The 13,247-nt window shown below is 35.4% G+C and overlaps 1 protein-coding gene across 1 annotated transcript in view; it reads right to left on the bottom strand.

Moving 5' to 3' along the window:
• Positions 1–13,247, bottom strand: part of LOC149792359 (mitochondrial glutathione transporter SLC25A40-like) — a 41,574-nt gene that overhangs the window by 18,346 nt on the left and 9,981 nt on the right. Inside the window, exons 4-6 of the mRNA XM_089970936.1 lie at positions 11,924–12,057; positions 3,052–3,225; positions 500–609 (exon numbers count right to left, since the gene is read on the bottom strand). Coding sequence (XP_089827062.1) covers positions 500–609; positions 3,052–3,225; positions 11,924–12,057 — 418 coding nt within the window. The remainder of the gene's footprint in view (positions 1–499; positions 610–3,051; positions 3,226–11,923; positions 12,058–13,247) is intronic.

Genomic DNA, 13,247 nt, shown 5'->3' with positions numbered 1-13,247 from the left:
GTAAAATGTATACTGTTAAAAAAAAAATGGTTAAATTTTGGACGCCTACTGGGTTGAGTCAACAGTAAATTTGTCCAACAACCTCCAATTTTTTAAAAGCCAGTTATATCAGTAAAATGTATACTGTTTTTGATAGATTACTGTTTTTGGCAAACTGCAGAACTCCTGACCAACAAACACTATGCACAGCATGAAAATAAGAGAAATAAAAACAATATGATGGAAAGAATGCAGGAACACTCTCATAAGAGTGGCTATGATTGCCACAAGTGTGAGTACTGGTGTTGCTCACCCGTAAGCTATGAAAAGAATGCAAACTGACATCACCTTAAGGAGCTAATGACACATTCCAGTGACCCAAAACAAAAAGTTTGTGCAGTATAAAGGATATCATTGCAGCTGAAATTCAATTTTTTAGAATTTCGGCTAAAAATTAAAAAACAGTCGACAAAGGATATTATTCTTCTACTGCTCAACATGTAAAAATTATCTCCCTTACCGTCCCAGCAAAAGCTCCAGCTAAAAATGCCTCAACAAACGACAGCTCAGATGACTTCTTCTGTTTCAACACCGTTATTTTCACTGTCTCGTAACCCAGCCAATAGATTACTGGAAAAGTGAAAAATTATTTTACTGGTTTTTAAGCCAAGGATTATGTATTTAGAGTCTTTTGATTTCAAGTCACAACAAGACATATATACATGTTTACAGACTTTTAATGGTGAGTCACAATACCAGATTGCTACACAATTTTATCTGATAATTATGCCCCAATCTGAAATAATGAAATAAATCATATCTGCAAAATTAATTGCTGCATTCTGTGCAGCATATAATTTACTAAATTATATTCCCAATGCTGTGATTTAACAACTCTTCGTCATTTTCCTCTGCCTTAGTAAAAGTTGTCTTGCTGACAATTTTAATGCAAATGTGAAATGTATACCAAGACCAATTTCACACCTTTAGATAATTCAGATACAAGCCTGGGTCAATATCCTGGCTGTATGACTGCTGGATTCATCCCAATTTCTCAAAATTCACACTGAAAAATCAAACAGTTGTTAATCATATTTTCAAGCCTAACCTTTATATGTCCTCACTGAATCCATCAATTATTAGAAAATTGATCCCCTTTACCTAAAAAACAAGAGGGAATTTCCCCACTAAATTTTAATTTCTAGAACAGACATGTTAAACAAAATCATAACATGACTTAAAAAATTATTCCTGGAACAAAAGGCCAATGTGGACCTGAGATCACTAACTTGACAGCCATCTGCCTAACAAATCACTAACCTGACATCCATATGCCTAACAAATCACAAGTAAGAGCAGTTGGTAAAAAAAAATATCTGTTGATCGCACATGTCAGGAAAACATGGTTTCTCCACATCTGCTGGCAAATCAACATCATTTGTCAAATAGTGACTTTCAGCTCTGTGTGTGGGTTTGAGTCTTGGGTTTGGCCAGTCTGGGTATGTGAGAAAGCTTGCCAGTAGCTTCTCGTGGGTCTGTGTTTCTTTATGGGTTTTTCCCTGGTTCTTCCTCCACCATTTATACTGGCCGCCATGTATAGCCTATCATGTGCTGAAAAAAGGCATTAAACCCTACAACAACAACAACATACAGTGACAGGCCTCTAAGCCAGGATGCTTTCTACTGAGCTGGTAAATTTCTATTAAGTGTTTTTTTTCATGTTGGATCATCATTTCGATACATGTGAATAGTGCTCAAGCTTTTGTCACCTTCTGTTAAGCAGCTCATTTGAAAAAAGTTACATATATAAATATATATATATATTGATTGTTGTTGTTGTAGGGTTTAACGCCATTTTTCAGCACATGATAGGCTATACATGGCGGCCAGTATTAATGGTGGAGGAAGAACCCGGGAAAACCCCGAAAAGAACCACCGACCCACGAAAAGCTACTGGCAAGCTTTCTCACATACCCACATTAGCCCAATATATTGATTGTAGCAGCAGCCATATCTGATGGCACACTGGCATCATTTACATAAATTTAAAAACAATTAATGCCAAGGTGCTTTCTGTTGATTTTGTTCAAAATCTGTGGAGTGGTTTTTGAGAAGCCATTCAAAGGACTTTCTGCATCTTTTTATTGGTAGCCATTTTTAATGGTAAATCTGTTTCACTTTTTTGTACAATCTGAAAGCCCTTTATGCCAGACTTTTCTGTCTGTTTAATTCACATAAGCAGTTTCTAAGAAATCATTACAAGTTTTTATAAGTTATTTGAACAAACGTGAAAAGGTCTTTAGCCAGGATGCTTTGTGTCAAATTTGGTAAAATTTTGTTGAGTGGTTCTTGAGAAGTCATTGAAATATTTTTAGTAATGGCAGCCATAACTGATGGCAGAATGGCATCGTTTTCTATAAATTTCAAAGCCCTCCATGCCTAGATGTTATCTGTCAAATTCTGTTGATTAGTTTTCATGAGGTTGTTTAAAGAATTTTCTAGTTATTGTAGTGGTGGCCAAACTTGATAGAGACAAGATCCATTTATATAAATCTGAAAAGGAAGAACCAATAACCTACGAGAATTACTGGCAAACTTTTTCACGTACCCATGTCAGCTGAGCCCATACCAACAGAGGTGACATCAGTGATCCGGAATGGTGACCACTTTAGACTACTCAGCCACTCTGGAACCCTCTTAATGCTAGTGCCGTAAACTGTGGTTATTGTTAAGTTGAAAGTAGCAATTGTGAATGGTCAACAGAACATGCATGAGAATGATTTGACTTTTTTCTATTATTTCATTCAACAAAAAAATCGACATGTGCCAAGCGCACACTGAATCTGCTCAGAAAGTACTTGTCCAAAATTGGGGGAGAGGTAGGCACGGCAAACATGATTGTCACACAATGATGTTGCCAGCCTGAAGGGACATGGAAGGAGAGCTTTCTTCTAATTAATAATAAGAAACTACAGGTTAAAATGTAGAACATGCAGCAATATTTAAAAAAAAAAAAGAACAATGAACATCCAAACATTTAAAATTTGTTTAAATCATGCACAGGCACTATACCTGAAAATGGTACATCCCTGAGTAAGGTCGGCCCCAAACCTCTCCAAAGGGAGAGCACTCCATTTTGCTTCACAGTATTTTTCACATCCCTACCCAAGTCAGCGTATGTCAGCTGCTTCGACTGCATCTTGGTTCTGATAAGCTCTAGGGGACTAATCAGAGTCACTGCCCATACTGAAAGTTATAACATAATATGCACATCTTTATGTATTAGGTGCTGGACTTCAACTACTTGTGAAGCACATCAAACTTAATGTCAAAAAGCATGTTGTGGAACTCCACAGGACTTCATCTCTCGACTTAAACAGGATACCAATACTGCCACAGCCCTTGGCAACCTAATGAACCACATCTAGCTACAGCTCATGACAATACCTATGAACCACCTAAAGCCACAGTCCTTGGCAACCAGTCAAACCACTTCCAATCCTTCAACTATGCACAGCCTCTCACAATGCCGAGGACACATATTTAGCTTAAGCGAATGATTTTGACCTTAAAAATGCAGCTTTAGTTTACAAATCCAAAGCATTAGCCACAATAACTGGCTTAATGAAATTAACTAATGTATTTTGGTGTGTATAATGCACACATATTGTACAACATGCATCCAGACTTTCAATACAGAATGAAGTGAAAAGCTTAGTTTCAGTGTATAATGTAATACCTTACAGTTCAAAATCCTAATAGTTTTGCTCAGCTTTCATCATGAAACACATTATCATTTGTTACATGATGTTTGACTGGTTTACAATGAAACAGTACCCAACTGTTTTCCATTCTTTTCTGATAGTGCTTAAAACATTTTTCAAGGTAGGAGATTCTTAAGCTGTCAAGGATGACATCATGTCTGACTGGATTCATTCTGTTTCATGCACAAGTGAAAGTCCAATATTATATTTATATGGACTATGATAGAATGTAAAATATGTGTCAAGGCTAACAATGTGCCCAATTTATTACAATTACACTGGGAACATCAAAACTTAACCAGTACTGATTACTTTTTTTAAAGACCAGTTAGTCAAAGAAGCACTGATCATTGTGCAGTGACAAAGTATCAGATACTGTGATTGAAGATGAAAAATAAAACTAAGTACCAAATTAATTTTAAAGGAAAAGCAGACTGCAAATTTACAGCAACAATACATTGTTTGGTTGCTTTGTGCATGAAAGAATTTGCCAGTGCTGATTACCTCAAAACACCATAATGTACTCGTCAGTGTATAACCAGAAAAAAGTATTAAATACCATGATGTTGAGAAGAAATAACATAAAAGGAGAAATAAAATGAAGAACAAAGTTTGTTTTCCAAACAAATGAAAGCAAATTGCAAATTTACCTGCACAATGCATTGGGCCTGTGCTTAGTGCATCAAAGCTTTTTGCTAGTGTACATTGCCTCAGTAAATCACAGAGTCCATGAAGCACTGCTCACTATGGAGTCTCAAAGAAATATCAAATTTGGGGTTTTATTTTGAGATACTGAATAAAGAACCGAGTTTACCTTCCCCATAAATAAATTGCAAGTTTAATGCAGTAACGTGTTTGTTAGTTTCACGATATGTACCAATGTTACTGTAATGTTATTAAGCATGGATTTTGGCTTTCTGTCAAGGCCACATATCAAGATGCAGTCCCTAACATCCACTAGATGTGCATCCAACAGACACTGACAGTCAAGGCCACATATCAAGATCCAGTCCCTGACATCCACTAGATGTGCATCCAACAGACACTGACAGTCAAGGCCACATATCAAGATCCAGTCCCTGACATCAACTAGATATGCAACCAACATACATTGACAGTCAAGGCCATATATCAAGATCCAGTCCCTGACATCCACTAGATATGCATCCAACAGACAATGAGAGTCAAGGCCATATATCAAGATGCAGTCCCTGACAGCCAATACATATGCAACCAACAGACAATGACAGTCAAGGCCACATATCAAGATGCAATTCCTGACATCCACTAGATATGCATGTAAAAACATACATAAACATGTCAAGGTCACATATCCAGACAAGGCCAAGTCTCTTACATCATCTATATATGCATACAAGAACGGACACAGATACATCAAGGGCCTGTATCACAATTCAATCCCCAGTGGACACCGATACATCAAGGGCCTATATCACAATTCAATCCCTAAAAACTACTAGATGTGCATACAAAAACAAAAATTGACAATTGCTCAAAACTACTGTAAAAAGCAAAAATATTATTGAATGGATAAGTAGTTGCTAGTAACTACAAATAACAATTTTAAGTAAAAGTCAACATGTAAAATACATGAATTTCTATTACTACTTCATAATTATATTATTAAATAAATGTATTATTATTTTTAGTAATTATTTTTTTTAAATATTGCTGAGTAATAAATTTACTAAATAAAACATTATTACTTAATAGTATTCTTACAGAGTAATTTAAATGAACACAGAATTAATTATCTGCAAAAGAAGCAAAGTAATTTTGCTGAAGTTTTTAGGAACTAATTTGGATAAAAGTATGTACATGTCATGTAGCAAACTTTGTAATGAGTAAAATATTTCATTTAATAAAGCAATATTGATATCGGTACTTTTTATGAAAATATATGTCCAAGTAGGAAGAATTAGAGTTGGTTAAAAATTATCAAAGAATGACAGTACTTTTCCCATGATAAACAGTTATCATTCTTTATAAAAAACCTTTATCACAAAAACAGAAAGATTTTAAAGCACTGCAGCACAATAAACTTTAGTGAGATGGTAATCAATTGATGAAGTCTCCCAGAAAGTACATCTTAAATTCATGCAATTTTCATTTTGCAACAGTCAACCTGCATTGCCATTCAGCATGAAAAAGAAAATAGTCCATTTCTACAAAACATTATTTAATTTGAAAACCTACAACGGATTATTTATTTATTAAACTTTTTGAAGTCAAAGTTCAATGTGGCTTCAGAAGTTGCATGTGTATTTACTCCTGTCAATAATTCTCTAAACTTCTTGACAGTGATGTAATGAAGTTCATAGCATGTAACGCAAGTAAGTAATCTTTCTGTAGCGATAAAGCTGTGTGTATGTGTGTTTGTGTATGTAACAGTGCGATTACAATAGTTTCCCAACATTCTGAGCTAATCAATTTCACTGACAGGGGTAGAAACAACTTGCATCCACAACACAAATATTTAACACAGAAGCCAAGATTAAACCTGGACTATTCAATGTTCATAATAATAGGGAATGGATGAGAGTTAAATCATGAAATATTTTAAAATATATTTTGAAAACTGGTAAAATAAATAAACTACATGTCTACATTTGACAGATTAACACACATGTAAGCATAAAAGAAAAAGATATGGATGATCACACTTATATATTGTAGCAGCAGCCATATTTGATGGTACACTGGCATCATTTATATAAATTTAAAAAACAATTCATGCCAAGGTGCTTTCTTTTGATTTTGTTCAAAATCTGTTGAGTGGTTTCTGAGAAGGCATTCAAAGGACTTTCTGGGTATTTCTATTGGTAGCCATATTTAATGGTAAATCTGTTTCACTTTTTTGTACAATGTTTATAATAGAGAACTAAGTTGTTATACAATAAAACCTGCCTTGAGAGACCATCACTTCTTTCCACAAAAAGCAGTCTCTCAAGACAGGTGGTCTCTCATGATAGGTTTGTGCAAGATGATCAGTTTTTGAAGTCAAAGTTCAATGTGGCTTCAGAAGCTGTACTGATTAATTGGCCATACTCATAATCGGACCGATTGTTGGAACAATCGGTATAATCAGTATCCACAGAAATAGTCGGTGCCGATGTAAACAAATTTCCTAAATATAAATTTAACCATAACATTCATCTTGACATGGCTTGAATTTTAAATCAGAATTAAATAGTGGAAATTAAGGAATAAACATCTGATTTGGGGGTTAATTCAAAGACAGTATATTCTTAAAAGTAAATACTTTTTAATACGCTTGCTGTAAACTACCACTGATTGTCTGCTCACAACAAATTATCAATACCATGCATGCACTCATCCCAATCACAGCAGCCAACCAGCCACTGAGGCCTTATGTGACCGTTGAACTTCCAGCATACACATTACAGGGATGGTCCTGGCTTTTAAAAAGTTATCGCCAAAAAAAAGCCAATCTCAATATTTTGTTGCCAATTTTCAAAAAATGTTGCCAGAATAAGTAGTGATATTTTTCCAAGACTGATAATGTAATAGGCAATGAAAACTGAAAAAGATAGTTATTACTTTATTGACAACAAGCAATACAGCCATAATATTACAAAATAAATCATTACATGACTGTTTTGCACTACTTCCATAGTCTTTGCATTGCGCAGCACCGTTAGTGCATAAGTATAACTGTTGTCACCTGAAATAAATGCATTATCAAATGTAAAATATCTACTTTCATACAGTCTCTCTTATTTTAATAGAAACATCAGGTATTGAGCAAATCTATATTATGTATATTACTTTCCAAATAATAGTTTTGTAAGAAATTTTATTTAGATAATGACATTTTAATAATAAAACCCTATGACCATACTTTGCAATGTAAGATAAGTGACGTATAATGTGACTGTCGATTTCACACATTCAGGAATTAAATGCCCCCCCCCTCCAATGGCTAGCTTCACAAAGTACATCTCCATCAACCAGGAGTTCAGAAATTTATTTTTGTCATGCTTTACATGCTTTACTTGTTAGTGAACTGCTTCCTAAATCCCAGGAATGATCACTGAATGCTGTACATTTTATCTCGACAAGCAAATTATGATCTCCATTTCCACCAATGAAACTTATACGAGTCAACTTGACCTGGCATTACTGTACCGTATATATAACTATTGACTACCATCATTAAATTAAAAGGAATGAAGAAACATATTACAGAGCATATGTACCCCCAAAAAACTAATTTGGAATAAATATGTTATTTAGTAAAGAGTTTTATTTGCATATACAAATTAACAATAAGAAATAAGGAGGGATATACAATGTGGGAAATAGTTATCACATTTATGGTAGCTTGAGATCATATTTGAACTGTTAACATAAATCTGCACCCATTTTAGGCATTGTTAGTTATAACAAAAAATAGGGCATGGTTTACTTGTCAATCATATGCTAGTGCTTTCACTAACTGTAGAACAGGCAGTTTCTTGAATTATTTGGTCTCATAATCGGTATCGGCATAATCTGCAAAAAGTGGCATTGGTACAGCTTTAGATGAAACAATACCAACAATCACTGTATATAAATTGTATTCGTTCTTTATAGTTTCTGTTAAGATACTGCATTCATTTCATCTCACAGTTTATAGATTTTGGCTTTAGAACTGTTTTCTCACTTCAGTAGCAAACCCCGATTGCGGTATAAGGAAATATTCTCATATGGTCCAGGGCCCAACATTCAGTGCTTAATTTCAGTGATCCCATGATTAATAAAGTTTCAGTTGTTGCTGGTCGGCACTTGTTTCAAGTTAATATAAATGCATTATCAAATGTCAAAGTCTCTCAAAGCTAACTATGTAAATCCCAGCAATTCAGTTTTCCTCTTGAAGGTTAAAGCAACCAGGATGTGACTTTTATAAATTTATTTGAGGCTCTACTTTCCACTTTTTAATGTCTAAATTTTCATGAATCCAATTCCATAATTCCCTAAGATATTTAAGAGATAAAAGTGTTGTTGATCTCATTATGTGCCTGATACTGATTTGTGGGAGCTGACAAATGATGAGTCAACACAGGGTTAGAAATGAAATAAAAATTTTAAATTAGAGGGATTTTTAAGAGTTGTTTTTCAAGGTATTAAAAAAATTTGAGGTTCAAGACACAAAGCAGTTATAAGATTATCTCCATAGTGAGCATAAAAGTTATTAAAATATAAAAAAATATATAAATAATAAATATAGATATATAATCGAAAAATGACTGTATATGTATTTCTTGAAAACTGGCTGTATCTGTCAGAAACTGAGCTCAAAAGAAGGAACTTGTCAAATTTTCATTTTCAATGCAACTTGTCTTAGTGGACACCAACCAATAATAGCTATTTATAAACCAAATTTTTTTTATAGTTTCATTTACATATTTTAGGGTCGATACAAAGGAAATATTTCCATTGAGGACAAAAATGTGAAGTTACTGAAGTTCTTTTAAAGACATATTTCACTGCATAACCCAGATGGAACTAAATCTGGCTCTGAAATGGTAGCAGGGGTGGGTTTGGAATGGAACTGGAATGATAATATGGGCTGATTTACAGTGGACTACAGCAGTCAAGTTTCACATAATGAATGGCATTAAGTGGTTTGCTGAGCAGAACTGGTTAAAAAAAATTAAGAATGAAACAAGAAAAGGTTGGTAAACTGATTACACTGGACAACAAATTTTTACAAAAGTCATGTTACTGAAATAAAATTAGTCAATTCTTATCAATTTTTATGTGCTGAACACGAATATGACAGTCAAATTGCAAAATTGGCTCTAGTTTTTTTGTAATCTGCAAGAAATTAATGTTTACATAACGAAATGCATTCCAATAGTAAAAGGTCAACTGTAATAGCCTACCTATAAAAAATCAAGTCATTGACTACATCTTAGATTTCTTCGCCTGTCTCTTGTACAGCTGTTCGGGAGCATCTCTGAGGAGTGTCCAGCAGTAGTCAGCCAGCATTGTAGTGGACCATTTTCCCTGGTATCTTTGTTCCACTGTTGCGATATCTTGATGAAAACGTTCGCCGTGTTCATCACTAACAATACCACAGTTGCTAGGAAAGAAATCCAAATGGGAATGAAGGAAGTGAATCTTTAGAGACATATTGCAGCCAAGTTTCTTATACTTCATCAACATGTCTTCTACTAGTTCCTTATAGTTTTCTGCCCTAACATTTCCGAGGAAGTTTGTAGAAACTAGGCGAAAAGCATTCCATGCTTGTTTCGCGTCACCTTCCAGCAAGTTGTTGAACCGGTCATCTTTGAAAAGCTCTCGAATCTGAGGACCCACAAAAACTCCCTCTTTAATCTTTGCTTCGCTGAGTCGAGGGAATTTTTCATGCAGGTATCGGAATGCTGGCAAAGTCCGGTCAATGGCTTTCACGAAGTTCTTCATCAAACCTAGTTTGATGTGAAGGGGTGGTAGCAAGATTTTCTGAGCCTCAACCAGAGCTGGGTGTTGGATATTCTTCTCTCCAATGGCTACATTCTGCCTGTGAGTCCATTCCTTCCTCATGTAGTGCATTTCCCTTGCTCGGCTATCCCACTCGCATAAGAAACACATGTATTTTGTATATCCTTGCTGCAGTCCCATTAAAAGGGCAACTACCTTCAAATCACCACAGAGGTGCCAGCTGTACTTGTTATACTCAATGGAATTCAGTAGCTGCCTTAAGTTATCGTATGTCTCTTTCATGTGGACAGCATACGCTACTGGAATAGATGGAAGAATGTTTCCATTGTGCAAAAGCACAGCCTTGAGACTCAGTTTCGAAGAGTCCACAAATAGTCTCCATTCTTGTGGGTCATGAGTGATTTTTAAAGCATTCATGAGGCCCTCAATATCGGAACAGAATATCAGATTACTTTCCTTTCTGAAGAAAGGCTCCAATTGCTGGTGGCGCTTTCGATATGCAGTAATTGTGACATCTTCTTCTAGAAGATTCCATTGTTGGAGTCTTGATCCTAGCAATTCTGCCTTGTTCTTTGATAAGTCCAAATCACGAATCAGGTCATTTAGTTCTTCCTGTCTTATTCTGTGTGGGGTTGATGATGCACCACAGTGAAAATCTGGATCACTGCATGCTGATGGACCAGGAGAAGAACAGGTCGACTCACCTTTGTCTTCGTCAGATGAATCAAGAGAATATTCTGCTGGAGGTTCTGGAATAGGAAGTCCCTCACCATGTGGAACTGGTCTCAATGCAGACGGAATGTTTGGGTAGACTATTCTCGACTTCTTTCGCTTCGTTATTCCGCCGGAAAGAGGAGGAACCAAGCAGAAGTAACAGTCATTTAGGTGGTTGCTTGGCTCTCTCCACACCATTGGGACTGCAAACGGCATTGATGACCTTTTGCAATTCAACCACTGTGAAAGCTGTGTTGTACATGTAGCACAGCATATATGCGGAGCCCAAGGCTTGTCTTGGTCACCAACCTTGCATCCGAAGTAAAGATGATATGCCTTCTTCACTTGAGAATTGATACTTTTCTTCTGGTTGGCAAATGTCACTTCCCCACAAATATAGCAAAAATTGTCCGCGGTATTAACACACTTTCGAGGCATTACTGTTCTTTATTGTACGTAAATGGATAAAATAATAAGTTTTATGTAACAGTAGCTTGAACTGTCTCGCACAACGTCTAAAATATTTTAAATGCTGAACCTATCTGATTGGGCTTTATATAGTACACTGCTTACGTCAGCTTCAGCAGCCGCCTGGCATTAGTATAATAGGCCTACACATGTATAGTACACTGCTGACGTCAACTTACTTCAGCAGCCGCATGGCATTAGTATTGCATTGCATCAGAAAATGATGCAATCAACTGTGGATGATGTGAGCATGATGGTATTATGCAATGTTACATCATTATTCCAGATGTTGCTGCAGTCCTACTGGAGAAATTTACACAGTGAAACATAGAAAATGAGGTATATGAATATCTTCAAAACGAGAGCCAATACAAATTTTTCACGGTTATATTCGTGTTCGGCACACCAAAATACTACAGATTAGGGCCTTTTCAAGTCAGTAATGATTTCACTGTTGACCAGTGTTACTAAATGATAACTTTATGAGTTATACAATTCAAACACAGTCAATAAAGAAACAGAAGACCTACCTCTGGCAATGGCTCCTGCAATACTTGGTATCCACCACTGACTAGAATAGGTCTTAGAATAGTTATGTCCAAAGAAGAGTTTCAGTTGCTCATAACAAGTAAAGTATATCACTGTGGCTGGCACTGCCATTGCTCTGCAAAACAAATTAAAAACTGGATACAAGTATAGTGATATGGTTCCACTGAGCACAGAATAAGATCTTACTTTCTTATACAGTTGGCTACAATCATGTACAACATATGCTCTGTACAGTCTAGATGTATCTCAGATAAGTGGAGAGACAGTTTTAACAAGAGGCCCAATTGGGCCAAATGTTACTCACCTGGCTTAAATAACATCCAGCTGAGCATTTCACTAAGCAGGCTTATGTAATAATACAACCTCACAAACTTAATATCATGTTGGTTTACTTATTTTACTATATTCTGAATTTCTAAAAAATAATTTTAAAATGAAAGAATAATTAATATGCAGATCGAACTCTATGTAATCCATGTCACCCAAAATCTTGATTATATAAATCCATTTGCCAAGTTTTGTAATTCTACAAATGTAACAAGCTTAGCCAATTGTATGCAAGGTACCTCATTATTACATGACAATCTTCCTGATAATAAAACACAGTCTGTATCTTGATAATATAAACCTACTGAACAAGTTTGATAAAAATATGATCGAAACCCTAAGGTGCTGACAAGCTCAACCAATCATAATACAATGTCAACTCATGAACATGCATGGACCTTGATCATATCTGTACTCTTCCAGTGCTAACAAGTTCCGCTGCTCATGTACAATATCACCTCACTAATGTGTGAATCCGATGTGCTATGAAATTCAATAAAAAAAATATTGCTTCAAAAGCCAATCAAATGCAATATTACCTCATTAACATGCATGGATTTTATTCATTTTCAAAAGTGTCCATGACCTTATTTATTAATTCAAATTTATTTAAAAAGGGATAAGAAAAATGGCTTCAAGATTGGTAACAAGCTCAGCCAATCAAAAGTGAGATTACCTCATTAATATGCATGAACCTTGCTCATTATCAAACTCATTCAAGATCTTGATGATATTGTAATTACTCCATATTTCAAGTTTGACTGAAACCGAATCAGGAATATAGCTTGCAGAATTGTAACAAGCTCGACCAATCAGTAACAAGATAACCTCATTAATATGAACAGACTTCACTCTTTATCAAACTTGATAAATAAATATCCCAAGTTCAATCTAAATAGATATGTACTATAACTGTCAGAACAGTAACAAGCTCTGGAAATCGGGTAAAAAATAAACTCAAAGAACGCGAGAATTTCA

Source organism: Sinohyriopsis cumingii, chromosome 9 (assembly GCF_028554795.1).
Source record: "Sinohyriopsis cumingii isolate HCF-2022 chromosome 9, ASM2855479v2, whole genome shotgun sequence".
Lineage (NCBI taxonomy): Eukaryota > Metazoa > Mollusca > Bivalvia > Unionida > Unionidae > Sinohyriopsis > Sinohyriopsis cumingii.
Note: the sequence above shows the minus strand (reverse complement) of the source record. Positions and strands in the feature narration are given on the sequence as shown.